This window comes from Sycon ciliatum, chromosome 6 (genome assembly GCF_964019385.1).
Source record: "Sycon ciliatum chromosome 6, ocSycCili1.1, whole genome shotgun sequence".
Taxonomy (NCBI): domain Eukaryota; kingdom Metazoa; phylum Porifera; class Calcarea; order Leucosolenida; family Sycettidae; genus Sycon; species Sycon ciliatum.
In genome coordinates, this window is record NC_088648.1 from 11273894 (window position 1) to 11297972 (window position 24079).

Consider the following 24079-nt stretch of genomic DNA (forward strand, 5'->3'; position numbering starts at 1 on the left):
CAAGTGCCTACCCGTGTCTGGCAGGTTGTGAATGAAGACTTGTCTAGGTTGGACTGGTCATTACTTCATCGGCATTCTGATGTTGATGATGCCATTGTCCTGTTTGATGCTTTACTACAGTCAGCATTCCATCGTCATCTGTTGCCTTACAAAGTTATTCCGCGGACAGGAGACTACATTAGGCCTCGTCCTACTATGCGGGATGCATCCCGACCCTGGATCACTCCGGACCTCAAGTGTGCTGTGAAACTGAAGCGAGATTTGTATAGCATTTATAGGAAGTATCCAACCAGTGAAAACTTCATTGCCTTTAAGCGCAAGCGTAACGAAGTGAAATGTTTGTCACGTACCCTCCATCGTCAGTATGTACAGTCGGTTCATGCCACCCTGTCTTCCCATGATCGCCCTAGTCTCCATCAATTTCTCCGCCATCTCCGTAAGAACTGTAGTCGGGAGCCGATCCGATCAATGACAGCTTCAGACGGCACGGTAGTAACAGATCCCGCAGACATAGCAGACATATTGAACACGCAGTTTACGTCGTTTGGACTTCCTGACGACCCTACGTGGCCTATACCACCACTCACCCCTTCACCCTCAATACCTGCGTCCCTCCTATCATTGTCGACTGGTACAGCCCAAGTGAGGAAATATCTCCGTAATCTGAAAACTGGCAAGTCCCCTGGTCAAGACGGAATTACCAACGAAGTTTGGAGAGCTCTTGCTCCGTCTGTTGCCTATCCTGTGTCAATTATCTTGAATATGTCATTTTGTGAAGGGAAATTCCCAGCCATGTGGAAAACTGCGGTAGTCGTGGCCACCTACAAAAATAGAGGACCACGCACCACCCCCAGCAACTATCGCCCTATCTCATTGCTCTCTACTTTATCAAAAGTGTGCGAACGTGTTGTATATGACATCATTTATGATCATGTTCGCATTTCACTTTCGCCAGCACAGTCGGGCTTTTGTCGGGGTGACTCCACCAGGTACCAGGTTACCCGCCTCGTGCAAGACATCCACACCGCCCGGAACGCCCATAACCATGTTGGTTTAGTTTTCTTCGATCTCGCAAAGGCCTTCGACACTGTTTGGCACAGGGGTCTCTTAGCTAAGCTGCGAACAGTATATCGCATTGATGGCAAGGCTATCGGCTGGCTCTCATCGTATCTCTCTAACCGACATCAGCTTGTACGCCTCTCAACTGTGTTATCGGAGCCTTTACCCGTTACTTCTGGAGTCCCCCAGGGTTCAATCCTTGGGCCACTGCTATTTCTCCTGTATATTAATGACCTCCCCGATATTGCCCCTGGTGTCAGCCTTTTCGCTGACGACACAGCTCTGCTTTGCTCCAATGCTTGCCCTATACGCCTGCACGAAGCCATGCAAGATAGCATTGGGAAAGTTATAACCTGGATGCATGATTGGAAGTTGCAGCCAAACGTTGATAAAACGGCAGCTACATGTATGTACATTTCCCCTTCTCCCCCTTCCCTGCCACTTTGTTTTCCTTCTTCAAGTGTTGCTATTCATATTGTTGAAGAGCATAAGCATCTTGGCGTTATTATTGACTCTAAATTGTCGTGGTCACCCCATGTGCAGTATGTCTGCAAGCGCACAAGCTCCATCCTTGGGGCTCTTCAAGCCCACTGTAGACATCTTCCTCTTTCTTGCAAACGCTTGTTTTATCGTTGCTATATACTGCCCTTACTTGACTACTGTGATACTGCTTGGTGTGGCATAACTACTACTGTATTGAACAAGCTAGAAACCCATAACCGCATGCTCCTTAAAATCTTATTTAGCAAAGATCGTCGCTTTCCCTCCGCTAGTCTTTACGAAATTGCCAAGATCAGTCCCCTTTCCACTCGACATAAGTACCACCTCTGTGTTCTCATACATAAAATATTACTAAATAAAATACCCTTGCATATGCAGGCTTATAATTGGTTCTCCGAAACACGGAATACCCGGAACTCACTCAGTCTCCCACGCGCTGCCTCCACCCTATTCACTAGATCCCCGATCTTTGCTGGCTATGTGTTTTGGGCAACATTACCAACGCAGGCCAAGACCAGCACGTCGATGGATAATTTTGTTGCTAAAATCTCTGCTCAATTATAGGTTTCATGTATATCCTGCTGGTTTGTCTCCTCCTTTGCCTTCTTTGCCTCTTATTTGTATTCTTTTATCTGTTTTACTGCTGTGGTTGGCTTTCACCCTTGTCTCAGTTTTATTGGCCGTCATCATGATGTGCCATGAGATAATGATATAAATACAAAAAAAAATACAAAAGGCTACAAATTAATGATGTCATGTTGATGTCATGAAGTGTAATGGTAGGATTTTATGGGCACTAAGTAGTTCACACCAGGGAGTAGTATTATACTACTCCCTGCTAACAACTACAATGTACAATGTCATGCAAGAGTACATAACCCCTTTATTGTTATCATGGTTATGTACTCTTGCGTCTTGGTACAATCAATGAATCATGTACATGTAGTTCGTTGGCTGATACTGTATAGTGATACCCCCGACACAAACACACTACTTGTAGGTGGGTAGAAAATGTATTGACACAGAGCTACACTCGACTCCAGTGCAGTTGTGCAGTGTAGTTCATGTGCCGGTACGAGCGTATCCTTATACAGCCATGCATGGGTAAAAAGATATCCTCTACAAAAAAAGCAGAACCGGTTAACCCGGGTTTAGGGTCAAACCGGATTAGGGATCGGAGCCCGGGGGGGGGGGGGGATCACTTGGCACGTACATTGTGCCGGTGATCCTTCGGAGCCCGGGGGGGGGGGGGGGGTCACTTGGCATGTACTAAGTAGATCTACATTATGACCAAGATTGGCAAGAACCAGGGAGTAGTAAAATATTTTACTACTCCCTGGCAAGAACTAACAAATGTTACCTGGTTACTTGAAGAAGGAAAAAATATCTACGGTACCGTGCAATGGTACATTATGTGACCTGCACATATATGTCACGTCGCTCCTTTCCTAAATTGATTCGCGTACCCGATGTGGTTTGGGTACGAGGCCATGCTCACCAGAAAGCAGGGGTGATAGTCCTCGCCCCACACAACAGTGGAACTATCTTAGTATCTAGCTCGGGCATGCCGGCCGCGGGAGTGATCATGGTGATAGTTTTGCTCTGCCAGGCATATCACACTGCAAGTTGGAGCTGTGGTCACCTCATTCGATGTCACACACGTTTTTGACGAATGCGTTGGTGAAGATCGTCATCGCTTCTGCACATGATGGCGACATCAGACTGTATAACTTTATAGCGTCCATTGTTGAAGAGAAGTGCTCGTATAGCTGTTGCTGTTTCCCACAAGGATTGAGTAAGCTAGTCTTAGTCTGTTAATGTCTAATCGATCGCCATCATCTGTGTAAATGTACCATGGTGCTGGTACATCATGCTCCTGGCCATCGTGCTCTTCCTTCTTCACTTGTCCTACTTTGGGTAAGAACGTGTGCCAAAGTGATTCATTTTGCTATCATTTGTTCACTCAATAAAAGAGACATTCTGCTATACGGTAGAGTCTACTACATTAAATTTTATGTACCAACCAGGGAGTCGTAAAATACCGTATTTTACGACTCCCTGGTACCAACGGACATGTCATGTAGATCTACGTATGGAATCCATGTCGGGTGCAGAGTTCAGTTTCATACGGAATTGCCATACCGTTCTACCGTTCTCCATGGGGGGGGGGGGGGGGGGATTTTGCCGGACTAATCAGAATGAGGCTGCTGCAGGCCTGCATCAAGTAGAGATTTCCAACATATGATCATGCAAATCCTTTAGAAAAGGAATTGCACGGAACCATGCCAGATTGTAGCTAGATGTTGAACGGATAGGTAAGGCTGGGAACTATAAAATTAATGTCTTCAGTGGCGATACGTAGCAAACCTGGTACCCCATCACGAGCGGTGGCTTTTCTGGCATCAGCTTTCGGCAGCAGTTTGTAAATGGACCATTCGTCAGAGCTTTTGGAAATCTGGTGAGAGACGAGCCTAGTCTGTTTTGATAGTCTATCATAGAATGTCTACACGAGGCAGCGACATGTCCAGGTGGGCGAGAACAGCACTGTGGTCACTGATCAGACTAGGTATGACCCCAGCTGCAGCTGGATGTCATCTTCCTGTCCACGGGGACAAGATTGATGAGTGTGTATAGTACAAATACAATATCCATGCAGTGATGAAGTCAAACAATGTACAGCTCAGGTTCTCTAGATAGTTTCCATGATGATCGAGGGTTACTTAGCGGACATGTCGAAGTTGAAATCCCCTAATACTGCCAAGGGCATGCCTGAAGATCAAGTGCAGTGCATAGCACTTTCTATAATTAGTACAAACCTTTACAGAAGCATGAGGCCGCGCCTGTTGGTGCAGCAGGCATGGTGATGTCATCACTACAACTGCAAACAACCATGAACAACACTAACAGCATGCATTGAGCTGCATGGCTAGCGCAAGGTAATACATACATGCATGCATGCCTGCATACATGCATGTGATTGTAGTTCACATGAAGAAGCGCTATAGACTGTGTAGCCACTTTGCTCCGGAGAAAAGTTGTCCATGTACTTATTACTTGCAGACTTCCATCTTCAAAAATGTTCCAATAGTTTTTGAACAGAGCAGTGCCATTATTGTCGTCAGGGCTCTTACTTTTTCAGCTGTCTCCGGTTAGGTGAAACGGTTGCTAAAGGGGCCAGCTACAGACCACTTGCCCTTTAGTTTTGGTGCACTGGTGATAATGACGAAGACACAGTAGACAAAGAATTGCAGGAAGCCTTCCCTTTGGAACCTACTCTGGTTGAGTCATCATCAGACAGTTAGGATTACAATAGGACAGGAGAGCCCCTCGATAGGCTTCTGCGCCTTTGGAAATCCTTAAATAAAAAGCAATCAATCAAATCAGGATTTGATTTTGCTTGATTTGAGAATGGTGTGTGTGCAGGGTTTTCATGTAATGTGAAGTGGCTGCAGTGGAGCTTGCATACTTATTAAAAGAAATGTTGGGCCTGTTGTTTTATTGACTTTTATTTTACTTCACCAATTGCACACTGATGCATTGTTGCCTTCTCACCGCCCATAGGTCTGGTTCTCACCGAATGATGAAGGTGTCTTGTGGCTTTCATAATGTTTTAGCTGTAGAGCGTGGGAAAAAAAATGTGTGCTTTAAAAGTTATAACCCCTGACGATTTACTCAGTGGGTTGTAATATACATGCGAACTCTCTAATTCCCTTTTCAGTCCCTCGGACTTCTGAATACTTGATGCATTGGTGCTCCCCGTGTAATAGTTTGCATGTGAAAAGTATGGGTACAGTGAGGGATGTGTCCCTCCAGCCTGTATACTTTCAAAGGACGCGTGGGTTTCGAAGTCTGCAGACAATGTTGAACAGTTGCTGCTTGGATGGCAGCTACACCATAGCCGCGCAGTCAGTGGTTAGAGCATTGCTGGCCTCAAGTGAAGCATGCTTTCTGCTTAGAGAGTCCTTAGAGAGTCCTGGTCGGTGGTGACAGTCAATTTTTTTCTTCAGACTTTTCCTTTAAAGTTTTCAGTCCCTGAGACATTATTATTATGAAAACGCTCTAAAAAATTGTCATAGGATTTTTAGTGGTATTCTGCAATTATCCTATCGGTCACCATAACAATGTCGTCAGGCTGGAGGAAAAATGAATCTAATCCCCGCTGGAAAAGTGCTTCATCACCCCCTGCCACCTGGTTGCACCATAATCTGCTAGATGAAGCAGCAATGGCAGAGTTTGAGTTCACCAGGTTTAAAAAGGCCAGTGTGATGTGTATGGTATGGTTTCTTGTCTAGTTTCAGTCGCTTTTGAATTCTTTATTCTCATGATGGCACCATCGCCAATAGGAGATAAGTGTATGAGAAGGTGAGATGCTGTGAGTGGGGCTACTGGTTATGCAGTTGGAAAGTAATTTATGCCACTTTGAATTTTACAAGTATGGGAAAGGGTGAGCGCTGCGGGAGCAGATTGAGTTAATCAGCAGTGAGTAGATTTCATGTTTGAAGGCAGGGAGGGAGGGAACATTACGAATACTAGCAGGGGGGGGGGGGGGCATTGTAGTATTCTAAGGACTTGTACAGTGGGGAGTCTTTACAGCGGTCGGTTCTGGTGGGTGGGAGGTGCCAAGTGCGGGTGTGTCGAAGGCTGTATTGGGGCGTAACTTGAGCGGGGTGTTGAGCATGCGTATGTGTTGTAGGGCATATTGGTATTTTATGGAGTTGGCAAGAAGGGTAAGCTTTACTTTGCGACAAGGGAATATTGTCGGCCATTTGAGCCGATGAAGCAGTGCTGAATGATTCAGAGGAGTGAAGAGTAGGAGACAGAGGCATATTCTGGCTGCCTTGCGCTGGATTCGCTCAAGGCGGTCAAGGGCTGTGATTGAGACCGGGGTGACAGCAATGCATGCATATTATAGACCGGGGTGACAGCAATGCATGCATATTATAGACCGGGGTGACAGCAATGCATGCATATTATAGACCGGGGTGACAGCAATGCATGCATATTATAGACCGGGGTGACAGCAATGCATGCATATTATAGACCGGGGTGACAGCAATGCATGCATATTATAGACCGGGGTGACAGCAATGCATGCATATTATAGACCGGGGTGACAGCAATGCATGCATATCATAGACCGGGGTGACAGCAATGCATGCATATTATAGACCGGGGTGACAGCAATGCATGCATATCATAGACCGGGGTGACAGCAATGCATGCATATTATAGACCGGGGTGACAGCAATGCATGCATATTATAGACCGGGGTGACAGCAATGCATGCATATTATAGACCGGGGTGACAGCAATGCATGCATATTATAGACCGGGGTGACAGCAATGCATGCATATTATAGACCGGGGTGACAGCAATGCATGCATATTATAGACCGGGGTGACAGCAATGCATGCATATTATAGACCGGGGTGACAGCAATGCATGCATATTATAGACCGGGGTGACAGCAATGCATGCATATTATAGACCGGGGTGACAGCAATGCATGCATATTATAGACCGGGGTGACAGCAATGCATGCATATTATAGACCGGGGTGACAGCAATGCATGCATATTATAGACCGGGGTGACAGCAATGCATGCATATTATAGACCGGGGTGACAGCAATGCATGCATATTATAGACCGGGGTGACAGCAATGCATGCATATCATAGACCGGGGTGACAGCAATGCATGCATATTATAGACCGGGGTGACAGCAATGCATGCATATCATAGACCGGGGTGACAGCAATGCATGCATATTATAGACCGGGGTGACAGCAATGCATGCATATTATAGACCGGGGTGACAGCAATGCATGCATATTATAGACCGGGGTGACAGCAATGCATGCATATTATAGACCGGGGTGACAGCAATGCATGCATATTATAGACCGGGGTGACAGCAATGCATGCATATTATAGACCGGGGTGACAGCAATGCATGCATATTATAGACCGGGGTGACAGCAATGCATGCATATTATAGACCGGGGTGACAGCAATGCATGCATATTATAGACCGGGGTGACAGCAATGCATGCATATTATAGGCATGATACTGTAAGACTGTAAATAGAACGTGGAAGTAAATATAACGTGGAAGTAAATATAACGTGGAAGTAAATATAACGTGGAAGTAAATATAACGTGGAAGTAAATATAACGTGGAAGTAAATATAACGTGGAAGTAAATATAACGTGGAAGTAAATATAACGTGGAAGTAAATATAACGTGGAAGTAAATATAACGTGGAAGTAAATATAACGTGGAAGTAAATATAACGTGGAAGTAAATATAACGTGGAAGTAAATATAACGTGGAAGTAAATATAACGTGGAAGTAAATATAACGTGGAAGTAAATATAACGTGGAAGTAAATATAACGTGGAAGTAAATATAACGTGGAAGTAAATATAACGTGGAAGTAAATATAACGTGGAAGTAAATATAACGTGGAAGTAAATATAACGTGGAAGTAAATATAACGTGGAAGTAAATATAACGTGGAAGTAAATATAACGTGGAAGTAAATAGAACGTGGAAGTAAATAGAACGTGGAAGTAAATAGAACGTGGAAGTAAATAGAACGTGGAAGTAAATAGAACGTGGAAGTAAATAGAACGTGGAAGTAAATAGAACGTGGAAGTAAATAGAACGTGGAAGTAAATAGAACGTGGAAGTAAATAGAACGTGGAAGTAAATAGAACGTGGAAGTAAATAGAACGTGGAAGTAAATAGAACGTGGAAGTAAATAGAACGTGGAAGTAAATAGAACGTGGAAGTAAATAGAACGTGGAAGTAAATATAACGTGGAAGTAAATAGAACGTGGAAGTAAATATAACGTGGAAGTAAATATAACGTGGAAGTAAATATAACGTGGAAGTAAATAGAACGTGGAAGTAAATATAACGTGGAAGTAAATATAACGTGGAAGTAAATATAACGTGGAAGTAAATATAACGTGGAAGTAAATATAACGTGGAAGTAAATATAACGTGGAAGTAAATAGAACGTGGAAGTAAATAGAACGTGGAAGTAAATAGAACGTGGAAGTAAATATAACGTGGAAGTAAATAGAACGTGGAAGTAAATAGAACGTGGAAGTAAATAGAACGTGGAAGTAAATAGAACGTGGAAGTAAATAGAACGTGGAAGTAAATAGAACGTGGAAGTAAATAGAACGTGGAAGTAAATAGAACGTGGAAGTAAATAGAACGTGGAAGTAAATAGAACGTGGAAGTAAATAGAACGTGGAAGTAAATAGAACGTGGAAGTAAATAGAACGTGGAAGTAAATAGAACGTGGAAGTAAATAGAACGTGGAAGTAAATAGAACGTGGAAGTAAATAGAACGTGGAAGTAAATAGAACGTGGAAGTAAATATAACGTGGAAGTAAATAGAACGTGGAAGTAAATAGAACGTGGAAGTAAATAGAACGTGGAAGTAAATAGAACGTGGAAGTAAATATAACGTGGAAGTAAATATAACGTGGAAGTAAATATAACGTGGAAGTAAATATAACGTGGAAGTAAATATAACGTGGAAGTAAATAGAACGTGGAAGTAAATAGAACGTGGAAGTAAATAGAACGTGGAAGTAAATAGAACGTGGAAGTAAATAGAACGTGGAAGTAAATAGAACGTGGAAGTAAATAGAACGTGGAAGTAAATAGAACGTGGAAGTAAATAGAACGTGGAAGTAAATAGAACGTGGAAGTAAATAGAACGTGGAAGTAAATAGAACGTGGAAGTAAATAGAACGTGGAAGTAAATAGAACGTGGAAGTAAATAGAACGTGGAAGTAAATAGAACGTGGAAGTAAATAGAACGTGGAAGTAAATAGAACGTGGAAGTAAATAGAACGTGGAAGTAAATAGAACGTGGAAGTAAATCTAACGTGGAAGTAAATAGAACGTGGAAGTAAATAGAACGTGGAAGTAAATAGAACGTGGAAGTAAATAGAACGTGGAAGTAAATAGAACGTGGAAGTAAATAGAACGTGGAAGTAAATAGAACGTGGAAGTAAATAGAACGTGGAAGTAAATAGAACGTGGAAGTAAATAGAACGTGGAAGTAAATAGAACGTGGAAGTAAATAGAACGTGGAAGTAAATAGAACGTGGAAGTAAATAGAACGTGGAAGTAAATAGAACGTGGAAGTAAATAGAACGTGGAAGTAAATAGAACGTGGAAGTAAATAGAACGTGGAAGTAAATCTAACGTGGAAGTAAATCTAACGTTTTAACGAGTTACATTTCTTCGTTATAACAAGTTCTGTTGTGACTGCAAGGCATCGTATGTGTTATGTGTGGATATGCCTGAAGACCGCAAGATTGTTAGCGTATCTTCTCGTTAACCTATGGATTTTGGACAATAGTTAAATTTGCGAGTCGTTATAATAACATGTCTTACAGTGTGTGTTTTGTAAATGAGAGAGAGAGAGAGCTCAGAGAGAGAGAGAGAGTGATTTAGCGTGTAGAGTTGATTTGAGCCTAAAGAGAATATTAACTGATTTTACAGATTTCTTGTTACCAGTGATGGATTAGATAAACATGTATTATAATACTGTTTGCACTGTGTGTGTGTGTGTGTGTGTGTGTTTGTTGTTTTGCGCCATTCAGGTCATTCTTGCCACATTCTGGCCATTGATTACAGGTAATGGTCAACTTGATAACAATGCTACTGTCGTGTGCACTGGTGTACCATATACCATAGCAAGGCGACGTGCCCTGACAGTAAACATCACGGAGAATCATGGCACGCCAGTTGCAGTAACTAAACTTTCATGTGCCTTGCCGCCAATACTTGGTAACCCAGTCTACTCTCTAGCGAATGACATAGTAAACTGCGATGTGCTATGCCCAGGCCCATTTCGCTGCAATCATACAATCGTCTGCTTTCGCATCGATCGTGATTCAGGGCAGCTTGAAGCAAATGGCATTGATTTTGAGGGTAGCTTAGGCTATATGCCTGTAATCAATGTGTCCGTGTCCTGTGCACCAACACTGTGTGTAGATAATGCTACACTCCAATATGATATTACTCTCAATATCAGTCCAAAATGGGAATATTCTTATTTAATTGTCTCGTTTAGCTGTGGCTATTCTTACTCTCTCGCTTTTTCCAAAACCGTTCTAAAGGGTAAACATGTAAAAATTATCGCGTGTAGATGGTGTCCAGCTAATGATACCGTCTTTCGGGGAAGGGATCTTCCTTACAGGATAACTGGCATTACCGGGCCGGCAGGCGAATACCTCAGGACTTCAGATGATGGCCAACAGATTATGATTACCAAAAATCTAGCAACACTACCGCCCACAACGACTGCATTGGGAGGAAAATTTAAGGTCTGGTCAATGGAGTATTCGGTGACTTTATCAGTTTACAACTATAAGCAGTTTCAACCGAGCTGGACTACACCACCCTCATCTCCAATAATACTTGATGAAGTAGACAGTATCCTCTACTCTCTGATTGCCCACTTGACATGTTTCAGCAATGAGTCGTTCCATGCACCCAAAGTAGTCAATACTAGTGTACAAGGAACTTGTCAAGAAGGGGCTTTTTCAGATTATCTTGCAATTGTCTCTGATTATAGTTCATCGTCGAACAGTACATACAGTGCGTCAAACCGCCATGTCAGAGTCTATGTGAAAAAGGTTCCTTCAAAGAGGCTGACAACACTTAACTGCAGACTGCGTTGCAGCCCTTCGAAGGGTTTGAGTGTAAGCCCTTACTCAAAGCACAAGCAAGAAAATCCACCTTATGACCTTCGACTTGATATCAATCATCACGGTCTTCAGTTCACTAAGAGTACTTTCAATGGACTAATACCAGAAAACCAACCACCCGGCACTGCTATCCACTGGCAAGGTATTGATGCCAGTATTGAATGTATTGGAACACGCTATTGTAAACATCCATCATGGAAGATTTCGCTGAATAATTCCGCAACATTGCCTTTCATCTATAATTCTTCATCTGGACTGATCGAGTCCACAACAATGTTATCCAAGAGGAGTACTTCCTATTCTCTACTGATTCACCTCTCTCCGATACAAGGGACCAGTGACACTGCCACCATATTTGTACGTGTTGTTGATGCTGATGATGATCCCATTGAATTTAGTGGATCGTCGTATATCAATGTTGACTTTGCAACACCTGTGGGGACAAACATCACAGGCCGTGTGCTCTCCGATACTGACACTGACCTCTCTCAGCCATCATGCACACTCACTTCACCAAACAGGTATTTTTCTGTGTCGTCATCATGTCAAATAGTGGTCAAAACGTCTCTTCTCTATTTACCTTTTGCTAACCACTCACTGATCATTCAGGCAGTGGATACGGATGTGTTTGGGCCAAAGCGCACAGCTAATGCAACCGTGACAATAATGGTGAATTATACCGGACAAGGTTGCCAAAATCTTGAACTGTCCTTACTTAGTCCTGGCTCACTGGTAAACTCTACATACCCTAGCAATATTGCTGTCAAATGTGCATTGGGTTTCAGGACCAATGATTTACAAGAATCCAGAGCTATCTGTTTGACATCAGGCAATTGGACGATGATCAATAGTTGTCAAGAAGCACTATGTCGTGAGCCACCCCCAGTCCTTGGAGGCATCTGGCAAACAAAAACTACTGTTTTCCAAGGCTTTGCCGCATATACGTGCCAGTCAGGTTTTAAGTCCCATGCTTCACCAGTTATACAATGCTCTGATAATGGAAATACTTCCATGCCACTACAATGGACTGGTTCTACACCCAAATGTCATGATGTAAATGAATGCATCTTGCAGCCAGGCGTGTGCTACAACGCAACGTGCCACAATACCTTTGGCTCTTATGGATGTCAATGTACAACGGGATTTAAGTTGTCTTCAGATGGCAGGTCTTGTCAGAATATTAATGAATGTCATAGATACCCTAGCCCGTGTTCTTTTCATGCTGATTGTGTGGACACCGATGGCAGCTTTCAGTGCACTTGTAAACAAGGCTACAATGGGACTGGGTACAGTTGTCATGATATAGATGAATGCAGCACTCAGTCTTGTGGTCGATTTGACTGTACTAATACTGTGGGAAGCTATATCTGCAAATGTAAGGATGGCTTAAAGTCAACAACCAGCAGTCCTCTTTGTACTGAGGACATTAATGAATGTAGTACAAACCCTTGTGAGAGCCGTAACTGTACGAACACATTTGGTGGCTTTAAATGTGACTGCCCTCCTGGATACTACACTCAGCGGCCAGTTTACTCTTTTTCCCGGAACGACTATAGCAGTGTTGGTATGTGGCTATTCGACCGTGGACGTGACCAGAAGTGCAAGAATGTAGATGAATGTGCCGAGCAGGCATGCGGCGGAATGCACACTTGTAGCGATACTATTGGGTCATACACATGCTCGTGTGCACAAGGCTATCGCAATCCTTCTTCCAGCAAGTCAGTGTGTGAAAATGTCAATGAGTGCAATCAGCAGGTTTGTACCTCCATCATGGGGTCACAGTGCCGCGACACGAATGGCAGTTACCTATGTGAGTGTAGTGTTGGTTATCAACTACCAACATTACACCCAACAGGCACTAGCGGCAGCACTAGTGCTAGTACTGGTGCTTGCGTGGACATTGATGAGTGTAAGAGCAGTGGTGTGAATAGCAGCTGCAAACCACACACATGTCTCAACACGAATGGCAGCTACATGTGCCTGTGTCAGAGCGGCTACAGCACTAGTAAGACCAGCAGCGACACGCTCTGCCTGGACAACAACGAGTGTGACTTAGGGTAAGTTGTAGGCTTTGACGGTTATTGCCAGCACACACATGTATGCGTGCCTGCACATCCACAGGCACACACACACACGCGCGCGCACACCCACACACACACACACACACACACCCACACGCATGCACACACGCGTGCACGCACACATGCATGCATGCACGCACACACGCACGCACACACACACACCCATAACGTGGTGTTTCTTGGCTTTATTGCTGATTCCAATAGAGTAGATACACACATATGTATGTACAGTATACACACAAACACACCATACGACACACACAGACACACACACGCACACGCACACGCACACGCACACACACACACACACACACACACACACAAACACACCACACCACACACACACACTTGTACTTGTTGCTCACTGCCAAAACTGGTCACGTGGGTCTCCCCGGGAGAGGGGAGAGAGACTCAAAAGGAATATTGGAAAGATGACTCAATTGGCTATTGAACCGCCCAACGGCCGACACCCCCTTAAATCCCCAAAACTCTGGGTGGACTTGAAAATGATCCCACTTACGGGATCACCACACCTCAGTAAGTGGGTGAGGACAAGGTGCAGAAAAAGGATTGACGGCATCAGGGTATCTGTTGCATATGAACAGAGTAAGGACTTCGTGCGCAGCAGAAATACACTAAGAGAGTACACGAAATGTCGGAAGAACGTCTTGCACTTTTTCAGAGAACACTAAAGCAAATATTATCCATTCGACTCTGGGAATAACCTGGCCCAGAGACAAGCAAAACAGCCAACTAAAAAGGCAACTGCAAAGCCCTGGGCAAAGCAGCAAAACTCAGGTTGTGAACTGAAGTGAGTGCGCACGCGCACACCCATGCACGTGGCACGCATACCGTGCATGCCATGCACGTGCGCTCATGCAAAACAAAAAATGTATCATAAACAAGAAAACCAGTGCCAACTCGGCGGCCGCTTCAAAAGACAGAACCACTTTTAAAATAGCTGTAGCATGCACACAAAGATGACCATATATAGCATGCACACAAAGATGACCATATATAGCATGTACACAAAGATGACCCCAAACAGTTCTGCTTACAAGAGGGACACATACACATGAATAAGCAAGAAGAGAAGGAGAATGATTCCCTATTGAACAGTATCTGTCCCGGGATCCAACTGCAGTTACTCCTGCCCCCAGTGAAGGTAATACTTGCTACTAGTGTGGGTGGCTAAATCAGAGTGGATCTGATACAAGCTTCACTAGCACCATGATTACTCAAGCGTTTAATCTAGCCAGAAGTAGTCCATGGTTAACAGGCATGTATACTACACACACACACGCACGCACACACTCACACACACACACACACTCAAAAGCTAATACAAAGGAAATTCAGGTACCAAATGTTGGGCTATGATAAATTATTTTGATAAGAAGGAAAACATTAATCTTCTTTGTTTGTGTTCAGTGCCGTACACTGTATAACATGTGCATGGCGATACGGCCGCAGTCAGGTGTGCATGGCGATACGGCCGCAGTCAGGTGTGCATGGCGATATGGCCGCAGTCAGGTGTGCATGGCGATACGGCCGCCGTCAGGTGTGCATAACGATACGGCTGCAGTCAGGTGTACATAGCGATACGGCCACAGTCAGGTGTGCATGGCGATACGGCCGCAGTCAGGTGTGCATAACGATACGGCCGCCATCAGGTGTGCATAACGATACGGCTGCAGTCAGGTGTGCATAACGATACGGCCGCAGTCAGGTGTACATGGCGATGCGGCCGCAGTCAGGTGTGCATAGCGATACAGCCGCAGTCAGGTGTGCATGGCGATACGGCCACAGTCAGGTGTGATGGCGATACGGCTGCAGTCAGGTGTGCATGGCGATACGGCCGCAGTCACGTGTGCATGGCGATACGGCCGCAGTCAGGTGCAGAGGTGCCAAAATCTCCCGATTCTTTTGCATCTCCCGGTATCCCGCACAATATCCAAAAAAACTCCTGGCTTGCTGGCGTTTTTCGTCAACTTCGTCAAGCATGCACACGCAAACCCCAGAACGGGAAAAATGCATGCACACATGCACTAGAGCCAGCTTCGTAGTGCACGTACATGTAAATCTACGAGCACGTCCGAACAGTGTAGTTGTGCTGGTTGCAGTGTAGTGTAGTGCAGTGCAGTGCAGTGTAGTACAGTGCAGTGTAGTGTAGTGTAGTGTAGTGTAGTGTAGTGTAGTGTAGTGTAGTGTAGTGTAGTGCAGTGCAGTGCAGTGCAGTGTAGTGTAGTGCAGTGTAGTGCAGTGTAGTGCAGTGTAGTGCAGTGTAGTGCAGTGTAGTGTAGTGTAGTGTAGTGTAGTGTAGTGTAGTGTAGTGTAGTGTAGTGTAGTGTAGTGTAGTATTGCAGTACAGTGTAGTGCAGTGTAGTGTAGTGTAGTGTAGTGCAGTGTAGTGCAGTGTAGTGCAGTGTAGTGCAGTGTAGTGCAGTGTAGTGCAGTGTAGTGTAGTGTAGTGTAGTGTAGTGTAGTGTAGTGTAGTGTAGTGCAGTGCAGTGCAGTGCAGTGTAGTGCAGTGTAGTGCAGTGTAGTGCAGTGTAGTGTGGTGTATGCATGTAGTGTAGTGTAGTGTAGTGTAGTGTAGTGTAGTGTAGTGTAGTGTAGTGTAGTGTAGTACAGTGCAGTGCAGTGCAGTGCAGTGCAGTGCAGTGCAGTGGAGTGCAGTGCAGTGCAGTGCAGTGCAGTGCAGTGCAGTGCAGTGCAGTGCAGTGCAGTGCAGTGCAGTGTAGTGCAGTGTAGTGTAGTGCAGTGTAGTGTACAAATTCAAAATTGAATTGTTGTAGTGTAGTGCAGTGCAGTGCAGTGTAGTGTAGTGCAGTGTAGTGTAGTGTAGTGTAGTGTAGTGCAGTGCAGTGCAGTGCAGTGCAGTGCAGTGCAGTGCAGTGCAGTGTAGTGTAGTGCAGTGTAGTGTAGTGTAGTGTAGTGTAGTGCAGTGCAGTGCAGTGTAGTGCAGTGTAGTGCAGTGTAGTGCAGTGCAGCTAGTGGCAGTGCTAGTGCCCTTGCTATACTACGTCACGGGTACGTGACATGTGAGTCCCAGCTCGCCTGCAAGTGAAATGAACCTGCGCGCGTTACGTGCAGTCATCTGTGTGTGTGTGTTACGTGCGCGTGCAGTCATCTGTCATCTGTGCTCGAATGTCGTTCTGTGTACTGCATGAACAAATGTATAGATGTAAAAAAGAAAAAGAAAAACACTCCTTTGAAAGCCTACCGACCTGCCACCTAGTACCTGGCTACCCGGCTTGGAGGGAGATCTCCCGACCAAAGAAAAAATGAACTTGACGGGTCTGCACGTGTGCATGGCGATAATGCTACAGTCACACTGCACTCTTTTCAGCCATTCAGCGATAACTACCGGCATCTTTTTCTATTCCCGTTGAAATAGTGAGGCTCTGTTCTACGTTAAACACAGAGAAATCGCATAGAAAACAGGTGTCTGGGTTACGTCTATGGCGTCGCGTGTTTTTGGTCCAGATTTCCAGATTTCCATGCGGAGGTGAGGTTCTCTACGCTGTGGCACACACAAAGAAAATGCGAACGGATCTGCTAGGTGAATTCAAAATGCCAAATTTGGAACAGGACATCTCAGTACACATTCATTCCCTTACATGAACGTAGAGCAGAATAGGTTCCTACAGGAACCAAGAAAAGTATTCCCGGGAATCTTCCTGTAACCTAGAGCAGAACATCGCTAACTTAGTTAGGGGGGGGGGGGGGGGGATTCCTCTCCTGTCTGCAAAGTACCTCTCAGCCAAGAAAAATCTGACTGAATTCTGTCAGGTGAATTCAGCCTCGGTGTCTTCATATGCTGTCTTTTCGTGGTCATGTGACTTCACATAACGTTAGGTATTGGATAAATCAGCCAAGCCTGATTTCTTATAGGGAATAAAGACACGTGCGCTCTTCAGTTTTAGAACTTGTTTTATTGCCTATAAAACACAGCCGAGGCATTCTTCCTATGTAAGTACACCTCTCATACAAACTGACACTCAAACACCTTTCGTTGGACCTCAGTCTTCCTCCATTTGATTCTCTCTGGATATTGTATATTCTGGATACACGACTGTTGCAACAAGGTTCACCACCTGCAGCACTGTGGCTGGGTGTAAACGGGATGGGGTACAGGGTTGCTTGGGATTCACATCATTGCTGTTTCAAATACTGCTTATTCCTGCTTTGCCGTATTTTTCCAAGTTTTCTTTTTGAAGTGGTCTGTGGAGAGCAATTTTTCACACGGAGACCTTCCTGTTTCGGGGCCTCTCTTCTAAAAAGGAGTGTTATCCAAGTTTTTACGCTGGTTTTTACGCTGGTTCTTTATCCCTGTGTGTTTATACTTGTATGTATGCAAAAGAAAACGCATTAAAAAAAACTCATTAGCTCGTGATTGTGTTTGAGTGGAAATTTGTATGAAAGGTGGATTTACATACTGTACAAGCAGAAATATTCGTCTGGAATTTAATTTCGTCTTTTTCGTCCAAGGAGCTTTTGGACTAAATTAAATGTAGGACGAATATCGATTTAAATAACCGACGAGGAGACAACAGTCGTAAAATAGCAATGAAAAATATCAATTGTGCACTCATAATCATGTATAAACAATTAAAATGAAACAATTCCAGAACGTTTTCGTGTGACCATCATCAGTGGAACATCGTCACATAGTAAGAATCACTAAAACAACCAGTTATATAGCTAGAGTAACATGAAAAGAAGCGTGAGAATGCAGCACAGCTAGCGGTTATGCATAACGCGTGTAGTGTGAACCTTTGCAGTGTATCTGAGAATGGTAGCAGTAGATGAATGTGGCAGCTGTGAGTGCGTGTGAACAAAAACTGGTGAGTGCGTATTATTTAAAAAGTGTGAGTGCTACAACATTTTCTTTTTGCTTGCATAGAACAGGGTCACGTGTGCGAATATATACAGCTTCCAACACCTGCATCTACTGCTACCATTCTCAGATACACTGCAAAGGTTCACACTACACGCGTTATGCATAACCGCTAGCTGTGCTGCATTCTCACGCTTCTTTTCATGTTACTCTAGCTATATAACTGGTTGTTTTAGTGATTCTTACTATGTGACGATGTTCCACTGATGATGGTCACACGAAAACGTTCTGGAATTGTTTCATTTTAATTGTTTATACATGATTATGAGTGCACAATTGATATTTTTCATTGCTATTTTACGAATATCGATTTGTCCAGCTTTTCTATACACTCTTATGATCCATGGACGAAATTTTCAACCGGACGAACTCCTTTTCTTTGGAGTTGGACGAAATTATTGACCGACGAAATTTTCTGCCTCTACAGTAGTGGGTATAAAGTTATTAATGACTAAAATTAATTATGACTGCTGCTGCCATTGTTAAAGCTGTGCCATTGCTGATGCTGTTGTTGATATGTGTGTGTGTGTGTGTGTGTGTGTGTGTGTGTATGTGTGTGTGCATGTGTGTGTGTGTGTGTGTGCATGTGCGTGTGTGTGTGTGTGTGTGTGCATATGGATGTGTGCGTGTGTATATGTGCATGTGCGTGTGTGTGTGTGTGTGTGTACATGTGTCTGTGTCTGTGTGTGCACATGTGTGTTTGTGTGTATGTCTGTGTTCACCTGTTTGCTTGTCTATGTCAATGACAGGCTACATAATTGTTCGGACACATTTGAGTGTGTTAATGAGCCAGGTAGCTATGGTTGTTCATGCCCGACTGGTTTGAATGTGTCCTCGTCTGCTAATGAGTGTATAGCTGATGTGGATGAGTGTACTGGCCAACCGGACCTCTGTAAACCACATTCATGTATGAACAGTCATGGCAGTTATCAGTGTCTATGTTCCACTGGTTACGCAAATGTCTCTTCAACACAATGTCAGGAAATTGACGAATGTCTGACTATGCAACATGACTGCCATTCTTCAGCTACTTGTAGAAACACACTTGCTAGTTATCAATGTCAATGTAGCCATGGATTTGCTGCTGCTGCTGCTACCAACTCTTCAGCTATGCGTGTCTGTGTCGATATACCGGAATGTGCTAACACAAGTATCTGTCACAGGAACGAAGAATGTATCGAGCAAGCTGGTAGTTACTTGTGCCGATGTCAGCAAGGATTCTACCGACGAACGGCAGTAGCAACCTCAGCTGTGGCTTCTGCATCAGCGTGCTTGGATAGGGATGAATGTGCAAGCCAAACGCATGAATGCAGTAAGAATGCACTGTGCTCTAATACTGCAGGTTCCTATGAATGTAGCTGTCCATTTGGTCTAACTGGTAAAGCTACTAATGACACATGTATTGATATTGATGAGTGCCGCGATGGCCTTCATTTCTGTGCGAATAACACCATCTGTCATAACACCTTTGCCACGCATAATTGTGCGTGCAAAGCTGGATTCTCTGGGAACGCATTGGTACTGGGTTGCAAGGACATTGATGAATGTTTGCCTGATCCGGCATCTTCTAGTCCATGTAGTCAGTCCTCTACATGTCAGAACACTGACGGCAGTTACAACTGTGTATGTCTCCTGGGCTATGCCAAACCTATCAACTCGACCATCTGCCAAGATGTCAATGAGTGTGTGCAAACGCGCAACATTTGTGGAGACAACAGTGTCTGTTACAACTCACCTGGCAGTTATCAATGCCACTGTCTATCTGGCTATTCCAACTCCAGCAGTAGCAGCAGCAAGCAGCAGCAGCAGCAGAACTGCACTGATGTGGATGAGTGTTTGTCTTCTCAGCCGCTCTGTAGACAGTTCTCTGTATGTCAGAATGTAGCTGGTAGCTACAGGTGTCCTTGTAGCACCAATGCATACTACAACAATCTAACAAAACAATGTGAGCAGGATGAGTGTAAGGCAGTGTCCAATGACTGCGGCCCTAACACAAAGTGCACAAAATCACCAGGTACATATGAGTGTAACTGTTTATCTGGTTTCACTGGATTTCCAAAGACTAGATGTGATGATATCAATGAATGTTTAATAGCTGCAGCTTCCACCTGCCCTGAGAACAGTAAATGTTCCAATTCTGAAGGCTCATTCGAATGTGTATGTAACTATGGCTACAGCAAACCTAAGATAGGTGGAAACACGTGCCACGATCAAGACGAGTGTGCTGCAGAGATTCACAATTGTCATAGCAACGCTGAATGTATCAATACAATAGGTGGGTACCGGTGTAGTTGTATCATCCTGCAGGGTTATGTTGGTGATGGGTTCTCGTGTACGCTACAACTACATCCTACTTCAGCCAGCAGCACTTCATCCAGCACTTCAGCCAGCACTTCAGCCAGCAGTTCAGCCAGCAGCAGCAGCACTTCCACCGCTAGTTTTAACATTACTCCTAGTACAAGTACAGCTGGAGCTCCTGGCTTTGGGCCGAAATCTTCATTTTCGACTAACACTGGTGTCGTAATTGTGATAACAGTGGCTGTGTGTTTCATTCTGTTTGCTTCCTATCAATTGCACCGTCGACATCACAAGGCTACAGCGCCGTTGAATGTCAAAGAAGTTTTGGAAAACTACAAAAGACGGATACATGGCGAAGCGGCTGTTGAAGTCAGTCACAGTGGACGGGCTGAATCGGCCTGGGCACAAGCTACACACAGCTATGTAGATACACCAGCACACGAAACAGAATTAGACAGGCGTGCGCACCGTGGTGCGTCTATTGCATCCAGGTCAAGTCAAGTAACAGCATTGGAAAATCCATACAGTGATGCATACGCACTGTCTGATCATCTCCATGCTGGATCTATGCAAGGAAAAGAATACTTTGTTCTGGATGAATTGAATTCATGGCAAGCAGACAAGAAGTGCGCAGAACTAACAGCGTTGGAAGAGTGGGAACCTGAGGAGAAGGATAGAATGGCAGCATTGTTGCAAACATCGTCGTCATCATCAAGAGCAGCAGTCCAGCATGAAAACGTTTACAGTCTCGTTATTCCAGGTGGATTGGATACTCGCACCACTCATCACGCCCAGGCTCCTGTAGACATTCACTATACACTTTCGCCGGTTGACAGCCTGGAGAGCATCGGCTATGGTATAACTGCTGCAGAAACCAGTTTTTTCTCTACATATGCAGGCTTATCAAGGTCAAGGCAGTATGATAGCAGCAATCTCCGACGCATATCAACTGACACTACTGGCACAAACTTGAGCATGTCTCCACCTGGAAATTCTAGAAGATGGCGAAAAAACTCAGGCAGTGATAGAGAAAGTTTTTCAGCTGTGGCAATCGACCAAGGCCTGAGTGAGGCGGATATGTTTTCAATAACGTATGAGGACTGCAATACTGAAGAACTCCAGTATTCTAGAATGAATACAGGAGGAAAGAAACGACAGAGAAAAGTCTCATCTCAAACAGACCCAACAACTGCGATTTCATGTGACTCCATGGCAAGTGCATCTGATCCGGATTCTTCTCACCAATTGCTATATGCTAAATTCAAAGATACTAGCAAAGCAAGTGACAAGTATGCTCTGAGTAAGCAGTACGCTTCATTTCCTGCAGATATGGTGGCTGGTAATGGCAGCCTAGCTGCAGAATACTCTCACCCACACTTCGATCGACCAACTGAACAAACCAAGAACAAAGCAAGCGGCAAGCGTTCTGCAGGTAAAGCTTACACTTTTTTTACTACGGGCCCAGCTGGCAAATCCGACATGACAGGAGAGCATTCTCACATTGATTTCAACCTGCCTCCGGCCTCTAATGGCTCCCGGAGCGGAAACGTCTTGTCCAGGTCACAATCGGTACGCCAAGCTCACACTCCATGGAACCCACACTGCGACAACCAGCATCACAGCAGTATTAACCAGCGTCACAGCAGTATTAACCAGCGTCACAGCAGTATTAACCAGCGTCACAGCAGTATTAACCAGCGTCACAGCAGTATTAACCAGCGTCACAGCAGTATTAAGCGGAAGGGACGCGCACGTGCCGCTATACCAGCCAGTATGAAAGATACAAATACATCAAATACATCAAGAGCAACTGCGCCTGGAGACTCCTTAGCAGTGAACGAGAATGTCCCCGAAATGGTGCCGCTCAAGTCACGCCGACGCAATGTCAAGAGGGCATTATCAATGAAAGCGCCAAGATCCAGAGAATGGAAAGATGCCAGTGCGTGGACTCATCCTACAACGACAACAGCAGCCACAGCAGCAGCTAGTGCTGGAACAGTGGGATCACGAAAGAAGAATGTGCCATGGGATAATGGTTCAGATGAAGCCTGGAGTGATGAAGCGAGGACATGCAGAAGCTCACGTGAAGAGGACTATCCATCAGCATATGAGCAGCTCTACCACCACAGGTCACAAAACAACTTTTCAGACGAAGCCAATGAATACAGCAGTGAGTCTGGTTGTGAGCATGGTGCCTATACCAGAACCGCTCAGCATCATTTTCCACAGCATGCGTACAGTCAGACAAATGCCTTTTACAATCCTGTTGCTACAGCTGCTCCTACTACTACAGCTGCTCCTACTGCTGCTGCTACTACTGCTGCTACTACTGCTGCTGCGTTAGTCAAAGAAGACTACAGTGAGTGGCGGCTACATGTTCAAGATCAAGACGCAACGGCCTACAGCACACAAGCTGCTTCTAAGACGCAAGCTGGTGAAATGCAACCAACATCACCCACAGGTACAGATACGTGTCCACAACAACAACAACAACAACAACAACAACAACAACAACAACAACAACAACAACAACAACAACAACAACAACAACAACAACAACAACAACAACAACAACAGCAGCAACAGCAGCAGCAGCAGCAGCAGCAGCAAGAGGAGCAACCAGAATCAGAGCAGCAGCAGCAGCAAGCACAGGAGCACGAGCACGAGCAGAAGGTCGACGTCAACCAGGAGCAGCCACTAAGAGATATGCCATATGAAGAATTCATCCGCCGGCAGACGCCGGGAGACATGTGATGAAAGTTTACTGGTGAGCTGCTCTGCTCTTGTTTATGCAGCACTCTCATTTGCCTTTGAAGAGTGGTACCGAGAAACATAGCAATGCAAGAATGAACATTGTTTACTTCAGTCAACACATATACACGCACACATATGGTAACTATAACAACAGCGACCACGATGTCAACAACAACAACAACAACAACAACAACAACAACAACAACAACAACAACAACAACAACAACAACAACAACAACAACAACAACAACAACAACAACAACAACAACAACAACAACAGCAGCAATAATATGCTCCCCGTCTCTGCGGCATTGTGCCTTCATAGTTTAGTTTCTGAGACCCATCACCATCCTTTCTTTTCTTGCTTTATCTCTTTCTTACACCCTTTTGCTTGGCATTATCCAGATATTTCTTCCGTAGGGCTTGCAGATCTTTAGAGCGGTTTATGTTAGGTGCGGGCATGTTCAATACTTTCAACTCTGCTCTGGTGGCGACATTTTCATACACTGCAACCTGTTAACCCTGCTAGACAACGCCGGGCTTCCTTGTGTCCTGATAACCTGACCGTGCAATCAGAATTTAATAATCCAGAATTGTTTAGCAGAGGCATATACGAGGGTTGCATTAAACTTTTCATTTCTCATTTGATGGCACTAAGATAAATTTCCCTCATATGTTCAACCCGTTCTTGTTCTTTGTAGAACCATTAAAATACTAGGATGACAATCTCTTCTTTCT

The 24079-nt window shown here is 44.5% G+C and overlaps 1 protein-coding gene across 1 annotated transcript; it reads left to right on the forward strand.

Moving 5' to 3' along the window:
* Window positions 1-3078: 3078 nt before the first annotated feature.
* On the forward strand, window positions 3079-23994 carry LOC135819375 (pneumococcal serine-rich repeat protein-like). The gene is made up of 3 exons (XM_065332575.1): window positions 3079-3477; window positions 10196-13362; window positions 19039-23994. Exons 1-3 carry the CDS (start codon window positions 3415-3417, stop codon window positions 23339-23341), a joined length of 7533 nt encoding a protein of 2510 aa, XP_065188647.1. The 5' UTR covers window positions 3079-3414; the 3' UTR covers window positions 23342-23994.
* Window positions 23995-24079: the final 85 nt, after the last annotated feature.

Excerpts from the sequence above, each read along its gene's own strand:
- LOC135819375 (XM_065332575.1), top strand. The coding sequence starts at position 3,415 with ATGGTGCTGGTACATCATGCTCCTGGCCATCGTGCTCTTCCTTCTTCA. Across the intron at positions 3,478-10,195 it reads CTTCACTTGTCCTACTTTGG|GTCATTCTTGCCACATTCTG; the intron begins GTAAGAACGTGT and ends TGCGCCATTCAG. Across the intron at positions 13,363-19,038 it reads AACAACGAGTGTGACTTAGG|GCTACATAATTGTTCGGACA; the intron begins GTAAGTTGTAGG and ends TGTCAATGACAG.